Consider the following 21,833-nt stretch of genomic DNA (forward strand, 5'->3'; position numbering starts at 1 on the left):
GACTTTAGATATCTTTCATGTTGTTGGGTTTTAAGCCTCTTTATTATAAGTTCAACTTAAGCTATTATCGTGTCAAGACATTGATTAAAACATCATGACGATATGATAAGCAAGCCAACAATCCTTGATTGGAGTGGTAAGAGATATAGTCTTCCACCTTAGAAGTTAAAGGTTGAGGCACGCTGAACAATTCAAAAAGAGAAAATGACCCGAATGGTTAACACCCTGGTCCCACCAGCACCTAAGCCAGAGAAAAAAACAAAAATCGTGGTCAGGGGGGAATATCCAATTAGTAGATGTTATCTGTAAGGAATACTAACTTTCTCTCTCTATCACTCATCTCCCAACCAAACGCGTCGTTATTATCCCATCTACTAAACACTAGAGAGAGAGAGAGAGAAAAAGAAAAAAACTTAAAACTGTAATGGCGATGGATAATATGAACAATGAAAAAGAAGCCAAGTGGTTGAGTATTAACCAAACCACTTTTAGCAAAATAACCCATCCACTTCCCACTTTTATCTTTCATGAATTTCTCTAACAACAACTAAGTTTAGGGTTTCCTTCTCAAAGATCTTAGCATTTACTTTTTCTTCTATTTTCTTTTGCTTGTTTAATCTCTTGGGTGTTTTTCTATATTGAGAGAAATGGCTGTTGCTATTGCTGCTGGAACTGTTAGGATTTACTCTGGATTGAAAAATGTTGAAAATCGTTTATCAGGAAAGGGTTTTGATTTGAAGAGGTTTTTGGGTTCTAATCTTCAACAAATTAGACTTCTTCCCAGAGGAAGGTAACTTAACTAATCCCATCATACTGAATTGGTTTCTTAATTGGGTTCCTTAATTTGAATTATTTTTGTTGATTTCTACTAAATTCTTGTTAAAGATTACTTTTTTAGTTTAGAACTTTCATGCATTGTTGTTATTCAAGTAGCATATGATTCATTTTTGAGCTCCCCTTTATTGCTTGATATTGTTAATCTATCAGATGACTTTCATTATTGACATTCATGAGCAAAGACCAAATTTTATTTTTCTTTTGGTTCATAGATCTGGGTAATGTTGTTTTTGATTAGTTCACTAGTTTAGATTGTGGATTGATTGCTAATACAATTTTAGTACTATGAAGTCAACACCCTTGGGTGGAGTGGTTTTCACCGTCTAGGTCTTGACACAGATACATATTACCTTTCCAAGAAAAAAGTTAATACTATGAAAACACTGGGATCTGTCTTGGCGAATTTTCGTAAAATGAGGACAGTTTTTGAAAGTTTAGCTGATTTAGTTTCTTTGGTGGTGGGGAAATTGCTAGTTTTATCAGTTTCTTATTATAGTTTAAAGTTACCCGTTTATTCAAGCTGTTGGTCTCACTTTCTAATAACTTTCATATTGTTTCCTCTTTCTCTCGCCCTTTTGGATGAATTATATTGATGGGTATTGATTTATTTACTCACCATGAAAATGAACTTCTTGCTATTTTCAATTTGTTGAGTAGTCTTTATCGCTTATTTTGTTGCTCGTTGTTAATTTTTTATCAGTCTTTGTCGTTTTCTTAGTAGCTTATAGTTTCTTTCTGTTGGGTTATATCAAACTGAAATTTCTTGTTTCCCAGAGAACACAAATTGACTGCTCATATACAAGTGAATCAAATAATTACAGTTCCACATATAAAAGATCCAAATAATGATTGTATGATTAAACTTGTTATTTTTTTCTATTTCAATTATTTCTTGATCGTTTTCCTATTTTGGTTATTCCTTGTTAGTTATGTGATTGGGCTTTTTCAGATTGTCGTCTTCCGTAGTTGTGAAAGCCCCACGAGCTTCATCATCAACTTCCATTGAGGTACTTAAAAAAACTTTTAGTTCAGTTGGAAATGTTCATTTCGATTTTTTTTTATTATCACGGTGCCTAACATTATTTGTGATGACAGGATGGAAGTTCAAGTGGGACTGATACAGTTCCAATCCCTAAAGTTATAATTGACCAAGACTCGGACCCAAATGCAACTGTTGTTGAGATAACTTTTGGCGACCGCCTTGGGGCTCTCTTGGATACGGTATACTACCCCTCCCGTATCCTGTTTTATATTTGGTGATTTATCTAAATTATTAGTTGACCACTTTAAAGAGCATCATAAACAGCAATCGGTTGGCATGCTTGAGATTTAATTTTGGTATCCGCCAATTTTGGATCAGACTCTGCCCAGCCAGCTTTTAGTCACTACTAGGGCTTAACTTGGTAAGTTGTGAATATTCGGAAATCCAGATGCGTCTCATCGTATGTTTGTAGGTGGCGTAATGGCATCTTATAGTAAATAATTATGAAATATTCGGCAGGGTGTATAAAGTAATTCAAGATATATATTAAAAATTTCTATATATTTCCGTAGTTGAAACTTGAGAGGGCATAACGTAGCACTTTAAAACAGTAATTCATTTGGGTTTCGAGGCATTAGTTTCAGATTTTAAAAAATCTCCACGATCAATGACTACATTTATTGCGTGCAGATGAATGCACTTAAAAGCCTTGGGCTCAATGTCGTTAAGGCAAATGTCTTCTTAGATTCCTCTGGGAAGCACAATACATTTGCTATTACTAAAGCGTAAGTTTTATGGTGTGCCCATTGTTGGATTTGAATATTTATGTTTGCTTCTTTTCTCGCTCTTTCGGAGATGCAATTTGTCGTTCTACAAAAATAAAGAACTTCCAGATTTTGTTTCTCGACAGCTTTACATGTTTTTAGCAACTACATAACGTCTTCGTTCTTTTTCTAATAAATGTATCATATTCCATGACAAATGATACTCCTTGGAAAGAATTACTAAAAATTTTCTCTTTTAAAACAAGTAGATAAAATATGGGATCGCTGAAAGAAAATCTTGAGTTCCTTCTTCTTCTTCTGGCTCTTTGCTGAAATTCTAGCAACCCAGAATGGGATCAACTCCATACTTCATTGCAATTCTAAATAGCTTAAATGGTGTGCAGTGATACTGGCCGGAAAGTTGAGGAACCCGAGCTGTTGGAGGCTATACGTTTGACGATAATTAACAATCTTCTTCAGTATCACCCGGTATCATATCAGAATTTCTTAAATATCTTGTTTTTCTTTTTCTTGGAGACACATCTTTGAATACTTTAACTTGCTCCATCAATGATTACCGGTTTCTTGAATTAGTTGGATTGATTGTCCAGGAATCTAGTGCTCAGTTAGCTATGGGAGTCGCTTTTGGAGTTGAGCCGCCAAAGCAAGAGGTACCCAGTATTTCCTTCTGTCCTTGGTATATCTTCCTCGATTCCTTCGTATATAATGAAAAGTCTGAAAGACTGTCAACATGGACGTCTTGCATTTGGATACTAATTGGTGTCCAATCTTCCATATTCGTCTCCAAATTGTTCAACACTAAACTTTTCTTTGCCCTTTGTTCAGGTTGATGTCGATATAGCAACCCATGTAAATGTTTACGACGATGGTCCCAATCGTAGGTGAGCACATTGTCACTTTCTCTCGAGAAGCTTGGTTAGGATAAACTTTTGTTGTCCGAGGTTATCTAATCTTGGCCAAACAAAAGAACCACCAACCCTTGGCAGAGGTCGATAATCTGCATTTCATTATGTTAATTTTCCTGTTTTTTTTTTCTTCAGCTTGCTTTATGTAGAGTCTGCTGATCGCCCTGGATTACTGGTGGATCTCGTGAAGAACATTACTGACATAAACGTATCAGTTGAATCTGGAGAGTTTGATACCGAGGTAATACATATCTATATCGTCAGGAGAGTACTAATCCAACATTGCATTATATAATACAAGCTTTTTGATCTATGAACTTTAGGGGTTGCTAGCCAAGGCAAAGTTTCATGTCAGCTACAGGGATAAAGGGCTTATCAAGCCTCTTCAACAGGTAAATGGGACTTTTCTGAAATGCTTCTATGATGCTCCTTTTCAAATCTTGTAGCATAAGCTTAACTCGAGAAATCCGAATTTTGCAGGTTCTTGCTAATAGCTTGAGGTATTTCTTGAGGCGTCCATCGACCGAGGATGCCAGCTTTTGAGCAATTTAGGTGGCCATGTTTACGTCTTCGATCTTTTTGGAGATGTTGGTGTTTCAGTTCATATCTTCTCTATCTCTCTCTCTCTCTGCAGAAATGCGATTGGATAATGTATTGTTGGAACAAACATATGTTGAAAAATGTAATAATGTTTAGGATAATCTGTTGCAAGACTTCTTATGATGTTGTAAAAGAATATTTACTTGTCCATTCAATGTTATCTTGAAATGATTGCTACCCAAAATCTTGTTTTTTTTTTTGTTGAAAAATCTTGTTTTCAATTGTTGCAATTTTGATGCAATAAGAACTTTTTGTATTTTTGAAGTCCTATTTGACTCGTTTACAAAGTTTCCTAAATTTTTTGAGGTTTAAACAAAGCTAAAATAAGAAGTTAAAAAAGGAGAGATTAGTATTTTGAACTTAAACTTCAAAGGGCCGCGACTTTGGGGCATATAATGAAAAGTCTCCGGGGAATAAAGTCACTGGTCAACTAGATTTGATTTAAGATGCATATTCATTTTCAGTCCCAAAATTATTTTTTTTGTTTTCTGCCCCCTAATCGTCATCTCATCTCCTTCTCCATTCATCTCTCTCGTACTTGCTTGCTCTCCAACTTTCTAATCAGTAAGATGGGAGATGTCATAAGAACCAACGAAAAATCATGAAAAACCATTACATTCAAATTCCTACATTTCAGAGATGCCATAAGAAACAATGAAAAACCACATTTCACTTCCTCTCCATTCAATCTCAAAGAGGAACAAAACTTACATCAAACCCAACTATTAATCTCTAACACATCATCTTCTTGAACAAGAAAAACTCAATTTTTTTGAAGCCCATGTTGTTGAAGGAAACTCAGATCATAACCATTGAGATTAGATGAAACCCTCTTCGAACTTCAATAATATAGATCATCGCCAAATTGATAACGGTCGTGATCATAAAAATTAGGGTTAGGGTTAGGATGATTTTTCAAGGGTAATTGATGAAAAGATGGTGGGATTAATAAGGAGAAATTGGCTTTAGCTTTCTGACCACAAAGATCTCTTTTGATAACCATGTTCCGATTCGGATCGGCGGCACCATTGATCTTGGTTATGTTGTTTTGACGGTCTTTCTTCCTCTATAGATCGCCTCGTTGAAAGAGGATCACATAAATTCTTAGAGAAAAAACGAGCAGAAGAAGAGAGAGACCGACAAAAGAGGTGGCAGTGGTGTTTGATGCCTCGATAATTGGAACGGTGGTGTTAGGCAATCGGAAGTTGTGGTGGTGAAAGGGATGAGAAGGTGAAGATGTGGGGGCAAAATTCAATCATTTGAATTTTTGAACTAAACAATAAATATGTCCCTTAAGTCAAATTGACTAAGTCTTTATGCCCCGGAGACTTTTCTTTATTCCCCCAAACTGCAGCCCTTCAAAGACATGAGAAGTAAGAAGTACAGTTAGGGCAAAGCCAGCGTGGGGCTCGGGCTCCCAATTTTGGGAGCCTCGGGGCTTTGTCTCAATTCCAACGTGGGGGCTCCCAAATCCAAATGATGTGCGTGCGCGTGTGCGAAATTTTGATTTTAGATTTCGACTATAAATTATTAGATTTCGACTATAAATTAAAATGTGATATTGTCCGAGATAGATAATTTCAAAAAGATAAACACACAAAAGAAAAAAAAAGATTCAAAAGTAGCTCAAAACATTTAAGAAGATTAAAAAAAACAATTGAAAAAAAATAAATTTAAGTGGGGTGGGCTTCCGGGCTCCCAGCCCCGGGGCTCTCGGGTTGGGCAGCCAACGGGCTGGGCTGGGGCTCCCAAAACTCAAATTGGGAGCCCCAGCCCTCCCACATTGGCTTTGCCCTTAAGAGCAAGTCCAATGGGGAGCGGTCCCAGGGCCCTTAATTCACCTTTTCATTCAAATTTAAGGGCCCGGGCTCAGACCCTCAAAATCAGCTCCAATGGGGAGCGGTCCCGGGCCCTTAAATTTGAAGTTTCTTTAAGTTTTTTTATTCAAGTTTTTTAAATTTAAGTTTTTTTATTCAAGTTTTTTAAGTTTAAGTTTTTTTATTTAAGTTTTTAAATTAATGAGTTTTTTATTTTTATTTTTATTTTATTTTTACAAAAAAAAAAAGGAAAAAAAAATAATCCCACCGTTGGATGTGATCCAACGGTGGGATTTGATCCCCAAGGTGACCGTTGGGGATCCCCAACGGTCCCTTGGGAATCAAAGGGCCGGCCCCTAATAAGGGGCCGCCCCTTATTTGGTTCCGCCCTCCGCCCGGGACCGGCGGGACTCCAATGGGGAGGATGGGGTGTCCCGGGCCCTTAATTTGAATTAAGGGCCCGGGACTCCTCCCCATTGGATTTGCTCTAAGGATTGACTTACAAAAGACTTTGTTTAATCTTTGTTTTCTAACGCAAACAACACGGAAGCAAGCTAAACCTAATAGACCACACGCTGTCTATTGACTTGCAAAAGACTTTGACTATTAAGCATAGATATAAGAACCAACAAACACTCCCCTCTCTACTTATAGTAAGTATTATCTTCCATGACGAATACAAGACACACATATTATTCATGGCTTCATCTAAACTTTTCACTCTCTTCCTCTTCTTTTTTTATGTAATAGTTTCTCTCCCAACAATCTTTACTCTGAATTCGGAAGGGAAAGCTCTATTTTCTCTTTTTAATAGATTTTCCCTATCTAAGGAGCAATACTATTTCATCAAATCGAGTTGGAATTCTACCTATCCAACTCCACGCCACTGGAAAGGTATCAAGTGTGATTCTAAATTCAATGTAGTTTCCTTAAATCTTAGTGGTTACGAGATTTCTGGTCAATTAGGACCTGAAATTGGATCGTTAAGATACCTTGAAACAATTGATCTAAGTAATAATCAATTTTCTGGTACAATCCCTCAAGAGTTGGGAAACTGCAGTCGTCTTCAATACTTAAATTTACAGTTTAATCAGTTTTCTGGTAGAATTGCTAAAGAATTCTTCAAGGATCTACAGTTGTTGAGTTATTTGTCTATTTCTTCTAATTTTTATCTGACTGGAGAAATACCTGATTCTCTATTTCAGCTCAAACATTTGAAAGTACTAGACTTATCTATAAATGAATTCTCAGGTTTTATCCCAAATAATGTCGGTAATGCAACGAATATGAGGAGTTTAGGTTTGCAGGATAACAAATTATCAGGAGAAATATCTAAGGTCTTATTTGAGCTCAAACATTTGGAATACATTAGTCTTGCTTGGAATAATTTCTCAGGTTTGTTTCCAAATAATGTTGGGAATGCAACAAATATGAGGAGTTTAGATTTGTCTGAAAACAAATTATCAGGAGAAATACCTAAAGCCTTGTTTGAGCTCAAACATTTGGAACATATTCAACTTTATTTGAATAATTTCTCAGGTTTTATCCCAAGTAATGTCGGCAATGCAACAAATATGAAGAATTTACGTTTGAAAGATAACCAATTATCGGGAGAAATACCTAAGGTCTTGTTTGATCTCAAACAGTTGAGAGAGCTTGATCTTAGTAGTAATAATTTCTCAGGTTTGATCCCAAATAATATCGGCAATGCAACAAATATATGGTTTTTACATTTGACGGATAATAAGTTATCAGGAGAAATACCTAAAGTCTTGTTTGAGCTCAAACATTTGGAAGACATTGGTCTTGGTCGGAATAATTTCTCGGGTTTTATCCCAAATAATGTTGGCAATGCAACAAATATGAGGAGTTTACATTTGAATGGTAACAAATTATCAGGAGAAATACCTAAAGTCTTGTTTGAGCTCAAATATTTGAGAAATATTAATCTTGGTTGGAATAATTTCTCAGGTTTGATTCCAAATAATGTCGGCAATGCAACAAAACTTTTTCTCCTTAGCCTCTCTAATAATTGTTTATCTGGTGCAATACCAAGTGAAATTGGAAAATGCAAGTCCTTGTATGCTTTAGGATTGTCTAGGAACAACTTGTCTGGCTTACTACCTCATTCGTTAGGTGAACTAACAGACCTCTTGAACATGGAAATTATGGAAAACAAACTAAGTGGAACTATACCGTCATCCATATGTCGACTTAAAGATCTTGAAGTCCTAATTTTATCTAAAAATCAGTTGTCTGGCTCACTGCCTCCATGTCTCCTTAACTTCACCCAAAATCTTATTATATTGGATTTACAAAGCAATCAGTTCGTAGGCCTAATCCCTCAAATGTTTATAAATGGAAACAATTTGACATTGCTATACCTTAATGATAACTCATTTCAAGGGGATATTCCACGTTCATTGATCAATTGTAAAGAACTACAGTATCTTGATATTGGAAACAATCTCATAAATGGTTATTTTCCTTCTTGGTTGGGGTCTTTACCAAATCTAAGATTTCTTATTCTTCGATCAAATCATTTCTATGGGCCGCTTGAACACCCTTTGCAAACTGATCTTTTTACATTTCCAAAGTTGCACGTCATCGACATCTCATATAATCATTTCACAGGAAATTTGTCATCAAAGTATTTTTCTAGATTTACTGGTTTGATGATAAAGGCAACTGATTCATATCTGGAAAGGTTCGACTCTACATCGGACTACTACTCTAAAAATCCTTTGGCGCTGATAAACAAAGGAATAAAGATGATATTGTATAGGATGGAGACTCAGTTTATGTCTATAGACTTTTCAAACAACATGATCCAAGGAAGTATACCTGAATCAATTGGTGATCTCAAGTTTCTGAAAATGCTTAATCTGTCTCACAACAGTTTCTCTGGCCATATTGTATCGTCGTTAGGAAACTTGAAAGAGCTTGAGTCGTTAGATCTTTCAGGCAACAATTTGTCAGGAGATATCCCTTGGGAGCTTGCAAGTTTAACATCCCTTGAAGTTCTGAACCTCTCACAGAACCAACTCACTGGAACCATTCCAACCGGTAGACAATTCAACACATTCTCAAACACTTCTTTCGACGGGAACCTAGGTTTATGTGGATTTCAAGTGTCAAGAGAGTGTGGGGATCATGCAGAAGTGCCTGAAGTAGAAGAGAGTGGGGATGATTTAGAGGAAACTAGCATGTTTGATTGGAAAATCATGTTGATGGGTCTCAGTTCAGGATTTGTAATTGGAGTTGTCATAGAACATATCATATTAAACGGGAAGTTAACAAAGATACTCCTAAAAAGTGTGATGAAACACTTCATTTAATGATCGAATGGTCAGGTCTCCAAATGGCTCGATGAATATTGTACTTACTACTTGTGATCGGTTCTCTTAATTATTGTCTTGTTTGTTACAAAATTATATATCTATTGTAGATCTATTTTTATATTATTGTCATTTCATACTGCTGACCGCCCTGAGAGAATATCATTTTTCTCATTCTTCTTTTAATCTAATTTCAACGGCTGCTCGAATAGGCTGCTCGAATAGGATAAACTATTCTTCCTCAATTTTGGTCGTTTGGGTTAAATCTTTTCAAATCCAAAAACAAAAGTGGAGAACCAAATTATACTAGTCAAAATGCTTCCAAATTATACTAGAAACAAACAATTTCTACCCAAATAAAATCTTATTATATCTCAACAAAAAAATAAAATAAAATAAAATCTTATTATTACAATTGTTGCAATTTTGATGTAATGATAACTTTATATATTTTGAAGTCCTATTTGACTTATTTACAAAGTTTCCTAAATTTTTGAGGCTTAAATAAAGCTAAAAATATGAAGTCTAAAAGGAGAAATTAGAAATTTGAACTTAAACTTTAAAAACAGGAGAAGCTAATGTAACTCTGAGACAATAAGAAATCCCTCTATTATAATTGTTTACTCTAATTTTTTAAAATATTAGTTAACAAAAGAATATTTGTAAGGTTTTGAAGCAAAAAAACAAGGTTGGGTGACCACCATGTGGAGAACTTTTTTGTAATGTAATCACAAAAAAAAGGGGAACATGTGCCCTTTTAGTTTTTAGGGCACTAGACAAAAAAGAAGGTAGACATGTTACTTGTGAAGGATGAGGTTTTTCATTGTGTTTGTCCTTTCGTATTCTCATTTCATTTTAAGATGTATATTAGTTGAGTGGTCTAGTTTTTTTATTCTTCATCCACACCTTCTCTCTGATAAGGGATGATTTTTGTCCAACTTATTTTAAGTATTTTAGGTATAATTCGGACTTCCAAATTATACTCTGCAAAATATGCTCTGACCTTATAGACGGACGATTCAATGAATGAAAAACGATGACGCAGAGAAGATGAAAAATATTACAAAGGGGATATTTAAGAAAACCATAGGTGGGTTTACTTTTTTTTTTTTTTTGTTGAGAGATAAGTGGGTTTACTTGCAGACTTCAGAATGTTGATGCATAAAATATGGGGGCACTTCTATATGCCATGGCAGGAGAACGATCCACTGGATTGTACTCGATAGCTTCATACTTTAACTAACAAAGAGGATTTGGGGACTTCCCTAAATCATACTCCCAAGTGTACTCCCCTCACGTGGGAAAGATATTTTGATATTTTCAGTCTGACGAAAACTGTTAAAAAGACCAAAAATGACCTCACATGGGAAGGATATTTTGGTCTTTTCAGTCTGACAAAACTGTTAAAAGACCAAAATGACCTTCCCATGTGAGGGGAGTACACTTAGGGTCCCCTATCACCTATGTTTCTAAGTACTCTATTCAAGGAGAGATGCCTTTTTTTTATTGGTATTTTGGCTATGGATTGCACTGAGTTGGTGTGAGAAAAAAAATTAGTCTTATTGACTAAATTTTATTGTGAAATAACATACTCAATAGTTAAGCAGTTAACAACACTTCATTGTGAAAATGATATGCTCAAGTAATCAAGTAGTTTACGACAAGACTTCTAAGTTAACTTGTGTTTGTTTTTTTCAAATTTCAGGTAACAATGTTTCAAACAAAGTAATTGAACAACACCCCAAGGCAGAAGAAATAGGAACTATTGGTAAAACTTACCATATAAATATGGTTAGATTACATGGTTTTTGCTTTCATCTTCATATAAGTGCATTAGAAATACTTCAAAATATAGCCTTGAAGAAATACTTCAACAACAGGAGATGTAATGGATGCTAAAATACAGCACAAAATTAGGTGATATTGCACAAAACTGATCATCAACATCACCAACAGGAGGATGTGGGTTTGAATAGAGATCCCTTCCGCAAGAAGGGGAATTTCCTTTTGCTTTTTCGGACATTCGCCTTCTGGATTTACATTGATATAATTTACTCATACAGAACTACTATATGTTTCTCGCTTGATCTTGAATTTCTTTCCTTCAGCAATCACCACATTCAAACGTTTTGCTCATTACTTGCAATCTCTTTCGGCTTCTTATCTCCCTTTCCCTGAAATCCATCAATTTGAACAAGTGAGAAGGGATTCAAAATTCAACATGAAACTCCAATTTTCGATCAGTGAAGTGCTAGAAATGGAATGCTCGAAATGCAATCATACATGGTCTTCAGAAATGCAACAGTGATTTTTAGAATTGGAGAACCTGACTGATGTGGTCACGCGACTCACCAGTACCTACTACACTCGCAAATTACATAGTAAAAGGCAAGAAATAAGAAAATACTAACAATTGCAGCACGAGGATAATGGTGTATGTAAAACTGGACAAAGGAAGAGAACTAAGGAAACAAGTCCTAGGTGACAGCACAGACAAGCAACACAAGGAGTAACACGAAGAAACTGAAGGTGCAAAATACCCGAAAAAAGGGGACTTTTTTGAACTATTTTTGTGAGAGACAACATAGTTGAAGTAAACAAAAAGCCCACATTGTAGAAGCAATTTGCATCAGAAAGAGAGACGAAAAGATGAAGCCCAAGATTATAAATCATTTTATAGAATAAAGGGAAAATTTGATCAACCAAAGTGACTCAAAATCATGTTAAGTATTTTCAGAAACATATCTAGGCATATAAGAAATGTAAGCACCAAAATGAGTATGTGTGTGCGGGTGTGTGTGTGTGCGCGCACGGGACCACAGGTGTCAACACAAATCTGAAGGAGATGTCCTCTGACCAAAGATGCAATGTGAGAAATTTGTCGGATAGGACAATTGATGAAGAAGATCATCAAGTCCGGTAGATTTAGAGGTCGTAGTGTTTAGCTAGAAACCAACTACGATCGTCGAATTACGAAGTAATTCGCGGCTAACTTCGACCGGATCCTACAACAGGTTACACATAAGAATGGCTATTTAATCGTCATTACATTTTTGGGTACCACTATGTTTCCATATCATTTGAAAACACCAGGACTTTTGCAGCAGCATTCTCTATCCAACTACGAAGTTATATATTCGCTTCACTTTGGTAGACAAAGATAGTTCTTCAACATTCAAGGTCAAGCATATGTTATATCACATCACGTATCTTTCTTATATCGCATATACATTATTGTTAATTGTTCCAACAAGTATCATAAGATCCTTGGCAGATAAATTGGCATAGAGTATAGACACAATATGAGTAAATACAACTTTGCTTTGAAGTAGAACAACTAGCATTGCTATCGAAAAAACAAAGGCAACCAAATTGATCCAAGTCACATCACTTCACTTATCTTAGAAGACTACTTTTATGCATTCTGATCTTAAATTCACCAACCATTCCACACAAACTTCCAAGAAAAAAAAAGCATGCAAATTTCAGTAGCTTTGAGCAATCAGATCCAAAATAACCCTAAAACCCATTTCAAAAAGGGATAAAATCTTACAATTCCTTGGCTTTCATAGTAATCATCCAACGCCCACTGATACTTAGAATGGTTCAATCCAAACCAATCCGCTAAATACTCATCCAAACTCGAATGTGCTGCCATTAGAAGAAAAACAAAACCCTAGAAATATCAGGACATGAAACAACACAAAAATCCAAAAGGAAACCTAAAAAAGTTCGAAAACCAAAAAAAGTTGAGCCGCCAAAGCAAGAGGTACCCAGTATTTCTTCTGTCCTTGGAACATCTTCCTTGATTCCTTCAAATATAATGAAAAGTCTGAAAGATTGTCGAAATGGACGTATTGCATTTGGATACTAATTGATGTCCAATCTTCCATATTTGTCTCCAAATTCTTCAAAACTAAATTTTTCTTTGCCCTTTGTTCAGGTTGATGTCGATATAGCAACGCATGTAAATGTTTACGACGATGGTCCCAATCGTAGGTGAGCACATTGTCACTTTTTCTCGAGAAGCTTGGTTAGGATAAACTTTTGTCGTCCGAGGTTATCTAATCTTGGATTCTTGGCCAATCAAAAGAACCACCAACCCTTAGCAGAGGTCGATAATCTACATTTCATTATGTTCATTTTCCTGTTTTTTTTTTCTTCAGCTTGCTTTATGTAGAGTCTGCCGATCGCCCTGGACTACTGGTGGATCTCGTGAAGAACATTACTGACATAAACGTATCAGTTGAATCTGGAGAGTTTGATACCGAGGTAATACATATCTATATCGTCAGGAGAGTACTAATCCAACATTGCATTATATAATACAAGCTTTTTGATCTATGAACTATAGGGGTTGCTAGCCAAGGCAAAGTTTCATGTCAGCTACAGGGATAAAGGGCTTATCAAGCCTCTTCAACAGGTAAATAGGACTTTTCTGAAATGCTTCTATGATGCTCCTTTTCAAATCTTGTAGCATAAGCTTAACTCGAGAAATTCGAATTTTGCAGGTTCTTGCTAATAGCTTGAGGTATTTCTTGAGGCGTCCATCGACCGAGGATGCCAGCTTTTGAGCAATTTAGGTGGCCATGTTTACGTCTTCGATCTTTTTGGAGATGTTGGTGTTTCAGTTCATAGCTTCTCTCTCTCCGGAAATGCGATTGGATAATGTATTGTTGGAACAAACATAATGTTGAAAAATGTAATAATGTTTAGGATAATCTGTTGTAAGACTTCTTATGATGTTGTAAAAGAATATTTACTTGTCCATTCAATGTTATCTTGAAATAAGACATTTAATATACCATTGAGGTTCACTTTATTATTACAGCAAACTCACCATAAGAATATGTAATATGGTGTGGTCCTCGTACGCACAAATGATTTCTACCCAAATAAAATCTTGTTTTTTTTTTGTTGAAAAATCTTGTTTTCAGTTGTTGCAATTTTGATGCTATAAGAACTTTTTTGTATTTTTGAAGTCCTATTTGACTCATTTACAAAGTTTCCTAAATTTTTCGAGGTTTAAATAAAGCTAAAATAAGAAGTTAAAAAATGAGAGATTAGTATTTAAATGAACTTAAACTTTAAAGACATGAGAAGTAAGAAGTACAGCTAAGGATTGTTGACCTACAAAAGACTTTATTTAATCCTTGTTTTCTAACGCAAACAACACGGAAGCAAGCTAAACCTAATACCTAATAGACCCCACACTGTCTATTGACTTACAAAAGACTTTGACTATTAAGCATAAATAGAATAACCAACAAACTCCCCCTATCTTCTTATAGTAAGTATTATCTTCCATGATGAATACAACACACATATTATTCATGGCTTCATCTAGACTTTTCGCTCTCTTCCTCTTCTTCTTTTATGTAATAGTTTCTCTCCCAACAACATCTGCTCTGAATTCAGAAGGAAAAGCTTTGTTTTCTCTTTTTAATAGATTTTCCCTATCTAAGGAGCGATACTATTTCATAAAATCGAGTTGGAACTCTACCTATCCAACTCCATGCCACTGGAAAGGTATCAAGTGTGATCTTAAATTCAACGTAGTTTCCTTCAATCTTAGTGGTTACGAGATTTCTGGTCAATTAGGACCTGAAATTGGATCGTTAAGATACCTTGAAACAATTGATCTAAGTTATAATCAATTTTCTGGTACAATCCCTCAAGAGTTGGGAAACTGCAGTCGTCTTCAATACTTAAATTTACAAATTAATCTGTTTTCTGGTAGAATTGCTAAAGAATTCTTCAAGGATCTGCAGTTGTTGAGTTATTTGTCCATTTCTCATAATTTTAATTTGTCTGGAGAAATACTTGATTCTCTATTTGAGCTCAAACATTTGAAAGTACTAGACTTATCTATAAATGAATTCTCAGGTTTTATCCCAAATAATGTCGGCAATGCGACGAATATGAGGAGTTTAGATTTGCAGGATAACAAATTATCTGGAGAAATACCTAAGGTCTTGTTTGAGCTCAAATATTTGGAAGACATTAGTCTTGCTTGGAATAATTTCTCAGGTTTGTTTCCAAATAATGTTGGCAATGCAACAAATATGAGGAGTTTAGATTTGTCTAAAAACAAATTATCAGGAGAAATACCTAAGGTCTTGTTTGATCTCAAACATTTGAGCGTGCTTGATGTTGAGGGTAATAATTTCTCAGGTAAGATCCCAAATAATATCGGCAATGCGACGAATATGAGGAGTTTAGATTTGGAGGCTAACAAATTATCTGGAGAAATACCTAAGGTCTTGTTTGAGCTCAAATATTTGGAATACATTGATCTTGGTTCGAATGATTTCTCAGGTTTGTTTCCAAATAATGTTGGCAATGCAACAAATATGAGGAGTTTAGATTTGTCTAAAAACAAATTATCAGGAGAAATACCTAAGGTCTTGTTTGATCTCAAACATTTGAGCGTGCTTGATGTTGAGGGTAATAATTTCTCAGGTAAGATCCCAAATAATATCGGCAATGCAACAAATATACGATTTTTATTTTTGTTGGATAACAAATTATCAGGAGAACTACCTAAGGCATTATTTGAGCTCAAATATTTGGAATACATTGATCTTGGTTGGAATAATTTCTCAGGTTTGATTCCAAATAATGTCGGCAATGCAACAAAACTTTTTCTCCTTAGCCTCTCTAATAATTGTTTATCTGGTGCAATACCAAGTGAAATTGGAAAATGCAAGTCCTTGTATGCTTTAGGATTGTCTAGGAACAACTTGTCTGGCTTACTACCTCATTCGTTAGGTGAACTAACAGACCTCTTGAACATGGAAATTATGGAAAACAAACTAAGTGGAACTATACCGTCATCCATATGTCGACTTAAAGATCTTGAAGTCCTAATTTTATCTAAAAATCAGTTGTCTGGCTCACTGCCTCCATGTCTCCTTAACTTCACCCAAAATCTTATTATATTGGATTTACAAAGCAATCAGTTCGTAGGCCTAATCCCTCAAATGTTTATAAATGGAAACAATTTGACATTGCTATACCTTAATGATAACTCATTTCAAGGGGATATTCCACGTTCATTGATCAATTGTAAAGAACTACAGTATCTTGATATTGGAAACAATCTCATAAATGGTTATTTTCCTTCTTGGTTGGGGTCTTTACCAAATCTAAGATTTCTTATTCTTCGATCAAATCATTTCTATGGGCCGCTTGAACACCCTTTGCAAACTGATCTTTTTACATTTCCAAAGTTGCACGTCATCGACATCTCATATAATCATTTCACAGGAAATTTGTCATCAAAGTATTTTTCTAGATTTACTGGTTTGATGATAAAGGCAACTGATTCATATCTGGAAAGGTTCGACTCTACATCGGACTACTACTCTAAAAATCCTTTGGCGCTGATAAACAAAGGAATAAAGATGATATTGTATAGGATGGAGACTCAGTTTATGTCTATAGACTTTTCAAACAACATGATCCAAGGAAGTATACCTGAATCAATTGGTGATCTCAAGTTTCTGAAAATGCTTAATCTGTCTCACAACAGTTTCTCTGGCCATATTGTATCGTCGTTAGGAAACTTGAAAGAGCTTGAGTCGTTAGATCTTTCAGGCAACAATTTGTCAGGAGATATCCCTTGGGAGCTTGCAAGTTTAACATCCCTTGAAGTTCTGAACCTCTCACAGAACCAACTCACTGGAACCATTCCAACCGGTAGACAATTCAACACATTCTCAAACACTTCTTTCGACGGGAACCTAGGTTTATGTGGATTTCAAGTGTCAAGAGAGTGTGGGGATCATGCAGAAGTGCCTGAAGTAGAAGAGAGTGGGGATGATTTAGAGGAAACTAGCATGTTTGATTGGAAAATCATGTTGATGGGTCTCAGTTCAGGATTTGTAATTGGAGTTGTCATAGAACATATCATATTAAACGGGAAGTTAACAAAGATACTCCTAAAAAGTGTGATGAAACACTTCATTTAATGATCGAATGGTCAGGTCTCCAAATGGCTCGATGAATATTGTACTTACTACTTGTGATCGGTTCTCTTAATTATTGTCTTGTTTGTTACAAAATTATATATCTATTGTAGATCTATTTTTATATTATTGTCATTTCATACTGCTGACCGCCCTGAGAGAATATCATTTTTCTCATTCTTCTTTTAATCTAATTTCAACGGCTGCTCGAATAGGCTGCTCGAATAGGATAAACTATTCTTCCTCAATTTTGGTCGTTTGGGTTAAATCTTTTCAAATCCAAAAACAAAAGTGGAGAACCAAATTATACTAGTCAAAATGCTTCCAAATTATACTAGAAACAAACAATTTCTACCCAAATAAAATCTTATTATATCTCAACAAAAAAATAAAATAAAATAAAATCTTATTATTACAATTGTTGCAATTTTGATGTAATGATAACTTTATATATTTTGAAGTCCTATTTGACTTATTTACAAAGTTTCCTAAATTTTTGAGGCTTAAATAAAGCTAAAAATATGAAGTCTAAAAGGAGAAATTAGAAATTTGAACTTAAACTTTAAAAACAGGAGAAGCTAATGTAACTCTGAGACAATAAGAAATCCCTCTATTATAATTGTTTACTCTAATTTTTTAAAATATTAGTTAACAAAAGAATATTTGTAAGGTTTTGAAGCAAAAAAACAAGGTTGGGTGACCACCATGTGGAGAACTTTTTTGTAATGTGATCACAAAAAAAAGGGGAACATGTGCCCTTTTAGTTTTTAGGGCACTAGACAAAAAAGAAGGTAGACATGTTACTTGTGAAGGATGAGGTTTTTCATTGTGTTTGTCCTTTCGTATTCTCATTTCATTTTAAGATGTATATTAGTTGAGTGGTCTAGTTTTTTTATTCTTCATCCACACCTTCTCTCTGATAAGGGATGATTTTTGTCCAACTTATTTTAAGTATTTTAGGTATAATTCGGACTTCCAAATTATACTCTGCAAAATATGCTCTGACCTTATAGACGGACGATTCAATGAATGAAAAACGATGACGCAGAGAAGATGAAAAATATTACAAAGGGGATATTTAAGAAAACCATAGGTGGGTTTACTTTTTTTTTTTTTTTGTTGAGAGATAAGTGGGTTTACTTGCAGACTTCAGAATGTTGATGCATAAAATATGGGGGCACTTCTATATGCCATGGCAGGAGAACGATCCACTGGATTGTACTCGATAGCTTCATACTTTAACTAACAAAGAGGATTTGGGGACTTCCCTAAATCATACTCCCAAGTGTACTCCCCTCACGTGGGAAAGATATTTTGATATTTTCAGTCTGACGAAAACTGTTAAAAAGACCAAAAATGACCTCACATGGGAAGGATATTTTGGTTTTTTCAGTCTGACAAAAACTGTTAAAAGACCAAAATGGTCTTCCCATGTGAGGGGAGTACACTTGGGAGTAGGCTTAGGGAGTCCCCTATCACCTTTGTTTCTAAGTACTCTATCAAGGAGAGATGCCTTTTTTTTAGAGGATAAATCTAAGGCCCAAAAAAGGAGCCCAAATAGGAAATCCAACCCAATAGGGATTTATATTTCAAAAAAAACCCAAAATGTTAGATTACCTCTCTATCCCTCCAAAAGAATTTGTTCCCTCTCTTATTGTAACACCCCTATTTTCTATATATATCAAATTAGGTGTAAATAGCAAAACTCTAGGTCAATTTGGGGTTGGGCCTAATATGAAGAGTAAGTTAGTGTGGGCTTGAACATCATAAAAATAGAAGTGGGTTAGAAGGAAAACTAGGGCTGCTTGAGTTAATTATATAAAAAGGGGTCTAGAGCTCTTTTTGTGGATCTAGAACAAAACTTAGAGAGAGAAAGAGAAATGGTATTCTTTGGAGAAGATTTTGATGAATAAGTTGAAGAAATCTATGTATTGTTTATGTTATGGTTAGTATACCTTCTTAATCTCCAACAAGCCACTCTTAGTAAATGAAGAATGGATAAAGAAGAAAAGAGGTAGAGATTGAGTTCTCTAGAGAGAGAAAGAGGCATGATGGTGGTCTTGATGTCATCTAAGGCAAAAGAGGTAGATTTCTTATCTCCTAATTCTTTTGTAGGCTTTTTCAATTGATTCCATGATAGGTTTAGTATTGTTAATCACATAAAGTTCTATAAAGAATGATTGAATGATTTAGATATTAGTTCTATCTTGAATTCCATAAAATATCTATATAGGACAATGTTTTGGTCTAACTTCAAAATTAGATCTGGATTTATTGGTAATGAATCTAGGTGTCTATCTTATATGGTTGGAAAGGTCTGTTTGTCTACTTTCTAGTGGTTCAAACGGTGAGTTAATTGGAGTTTCGAGCGAGGAGTTATAATAGTTTTCGTACGAGGTGTCACAGCAGTCCCTATTACATTTCGGGTCTAGATTAAAATTAGATCTGGCATTGATTGGTAATGAATCTCGGTGTGTATCTTATATGTTTGGAAAGGTCTGTTTGTCTACTTTCTAGTGGTTCAAACGGTTAGTTAATTGGAGTTCCGAGCGAGGAGTTATAATAGTTTTCGTACGAGGTGTCACAGCAGTCTCTACTGTATTTCGGTGTAGATTAAAATTAGATCTGGTTATGATTGGTAATGAATCTCGGTGTGTATCTTATATGGTTGGAAAGGTCTGTTTGTCTACTTTCTAGTGGTTCAAACGGTGAGTTAATTGAAGTTCCGAGTGAGAAGTTATAATAGTTTTTGTACTAGGTGTCGATACAATCTCCAATGAGCGAATCGATTAAGATAATTCACATGGTTTCTATTCTGTAAGCAATGTACTTCCTAGGTATATGATACCTTATATTGGTGAGTCTATATTCGTTAACTATTATTGTTATTTGTTTGTTTGAGGTGATGATCCACGTGAGGATCTATTATGAGCATCATCCATTTTGACTTGCCATGTGTTGTTGGCTTGAATGGTTTGGTAAACTTGTTTGTAATTCTTTATTAGAGCCAATGTTTGTGGTGTGATGCTATTATGTGTTTGATGCGATGGATGTGATGGAGGGTTGAATGAGTTTATGTGGTTGGTTCGACCCTCTCTACCGAAGGTGATGTAGGTATGGAGCGTATGGGGTCGGCGCTAACACAATGGATGACCTTGTGGGCCACACTCTCATTCGACTTATGTTTGTTGTATGATGCTATTATGTGTGTGATGTGATGGAGGGTTGTATGAGTTTATGTGGTTGGTTCGACCCTCTCTACCGAAGGTGATGTAGGTATGGAGCGTATGGGGTCGGCGCTAACACAATGGATGACCTTGTGGGCCACACTCTCATTCGACTTATGTTTGTTGTATGATGCTATTATGTGTGTGATGTGATGGAGGGTTGTATGAGTTTATGTGGTTGGTTCGACCCTCTCTACCGAAGGTGATGTAGGTATGGAGCGTATGGGGTCGGCGCTAACACAATGGATGACCTTGTGGGCCACACTCTCATTCGACTTATGTTTGTTGTATGATGTTATTATGTGTGTGATGATGGACTTGATGGACGGTTGTATGAGTTTATGTGGTTGGTTCGGCCCTCTCTACCGGATGTGATCGAGGTATGGAGCGTATGGGGTCGGCGCTAACACAATGGATGACCTTGTGGGCCACACTCTCATACAACGTGGATACCAACTTGTCATATCATTCGACGAGAGTTGGATGATTGTGTCTTTTGGCATAATGTTTTGTCGACTTAATCGTCAAGTTAAGGTTCTATAAAGGTCTATCTTAGTGAATAGTGTGATCTTTTTATACTGATTGAAAAGATAAAGATTATTATCACGAGAGTTAATATTAGATTAGAAAACGAGGACGTTGAAAGCCTAATAATCAAGAAGATAAATTACTAATTTCTACGTGCGTGTGGTAAATCTCGTTGTATTATGTTAGTTGTCACGTTAAATTTCAGATAACGCCAATAATGTATATGAATGAAATACTTCCTTGATTGGGGATTGAGCTTGCCTACCCGAGACTTAGGTTTGAGGAAATCTACTGCAGTTGGGTTTTAACCCAGCTATTTCATTTTTCAGGTATTGATTGTGCACTCATGGTAGGCGTCGCTCGTGGATCCAGTTTGAAGGTCTCAAATCTTCGATTTCAAGGCGGCTTGAGATTTGGGATTTGGGGCGCTACAAAATGGTATCAGAGCTCTAGGTTTAGTGGTCCTAGGGTTGTATTGTGGGTTTGATTGTCGACGTTAGACATGTCATTATTAGAAACACTTTGATTAGTGTCTTGCACAACTGGTTGAATCTAGAACATATATTTTTGGAATTATTTTCTTGTGAAAACTTTAAAGAAGTTTGTTTTGTGTTTTCCGAATATAAATTGTGGGTGCAATTTTTTTATGAAGGATAATGCGTATTGATATGATGTGTTTTTGTCTGTGATACGTGTGATCAAATGTCTTATTTGAATGTGATGTCAAACTTAAAGTATGTGATAGTGATTATCGCAATCCATATGTTTATGATATACACGAGGGTTGTGAAACTCCCTACTTTTATGGGGCTTTGAATTGTTTGAATGTATGTCGTCGCTAATG

General features: G+C 35.6%; 3 protein-coding genes and 2 long non-coding RNA genes across 6 annotated transcripts; 4 read left to right on the top strand and 1 right to left on the bottom strand.

Annotated features, from left to right (window-relative positions):
- Positions 1 to 272: 272 nt before the first annotated feature.
- LOC147564322 (ACT domain-containing protein DS12, chloroplastic-like) lies at positions 273 to 14,068 on the top strand. 2 transcript variants are annotated; one of them, XM_086645005.1, is made up of 10 exons: positions 273 to 790; positions 1,787 to 1,844; positions 1,933 to 2,058; positions 2,510 to 2,604; positions 2,988 to 3,072; positions 3,195 to 3,254; positions 13,208 to 13,263; positions 13,431 to 13,536; positions 13,619 to 13,687; positions 13,776 to 14,068. In XM_086645005.1, the coding sequence occupies exons 1-10, from the start codon at positions 648 to 650 to the stop codon at positions 13,836 to 13,838; spliced, it is 861 nt and encodes a 286-aa protein (XP_086501131.1). In that variant the 5' UTR covers positions 273 to 647; the 3' UTR covers positions 13,839 to 14,068. The 2 variants fall into 2 exon arrangements, with proteins under 2 accessions (XP_086501131.1, XP_086501130.1); XM_086645004.1 differs by lacking the exons at positions 13,208 to 13,263; positions 13,431 to 13,536; positions 13,619 to 13,687; positions 13,776 to 14,068 and adding exons at positions 3,430 to 3,485; positions 3,645 to 3,750; positions 3,833 to 3,901; positions 3,990 to 4,293.
- LOC147564323 (uncharacterized) lies at positions 6,625 to 9,390 on the top strand. The gene has a single exon (XM_086647300.1). It carries the CDS (start codon positions 6,625 to 6,627, stop codon positions 9,262 to 9,264), a length of 2,640 nt encoding a protein of 879 aa, XP_086503426.1. The 3' UTR covers positions 9,265 to 9,390.
- On the bottom strand, positions 11,014 to 13,435 carry LOC147564324 (uncharacterized). The gene is made up of 3 exons (XR_015227054.1): positions 13,038 to 13,435; positions 12,818 to 12,915; positions 11,014 to 11,438 (listed from the first exon to the last, which is right to left on the bottom strand). It is a non-coding gene; the product is annotated as an uncharacterized LOC147564324 (long non-coding RNA).
- Positions 14,069 to 14,557: 489 nt separating the features above from the next.
- On the top strand, positions 14,558 to 17,363 carry LOC147564325 (uncharacterized). The gene has a single exon (XM_086645008.1). The coding sequence runs from the start codon at positions 14,571 to 14,573 to the stop codon at positions 17,235 to 17,237; it is 2,667 nt and encodes an 888-aa protein (XP_086501134.1). The 5' UTR covers positions 14,558 to 14,570; the 3' UTR covers positions 17,238 to 17,363.
- Positions 17,364 to 19,031: 1,668 nt separating this feature from the next.
- LOC147564326 (uncharacterized) lies at positions 19,032 to 21,600 on the top strand. The gene is made up of 2 exons (XR_015227060.1): positions 19,032 to 20,672; positions 20,842 to 21,600. It is a non-coding gene; the product is annotated as an uncharacterized LOC147564326 (long non-coding RNA).
- The last annotated feature ends 233 nt before the right edge of the window (positions 21,601 to 21,833 follow it).

The sequence above is a fragment of the Eschscholzia californica genome, unplaced genomic scaffold (assembly GCF_041429995.1).
Source record: "Eschscholzia californica isolate CP2 unplaced genomic scaffold, dmEscCali1.0.p SCAF_1, whole genome shotgun sequence".
In the NCBI taxonomy this organism is placed as follows: Eukaryota; Viridiplantae; Streptophyta; class Magnoliopsida; order Ranunculales; family Papaveraceae; genus Eschscholzia; species Eschscholzia californica.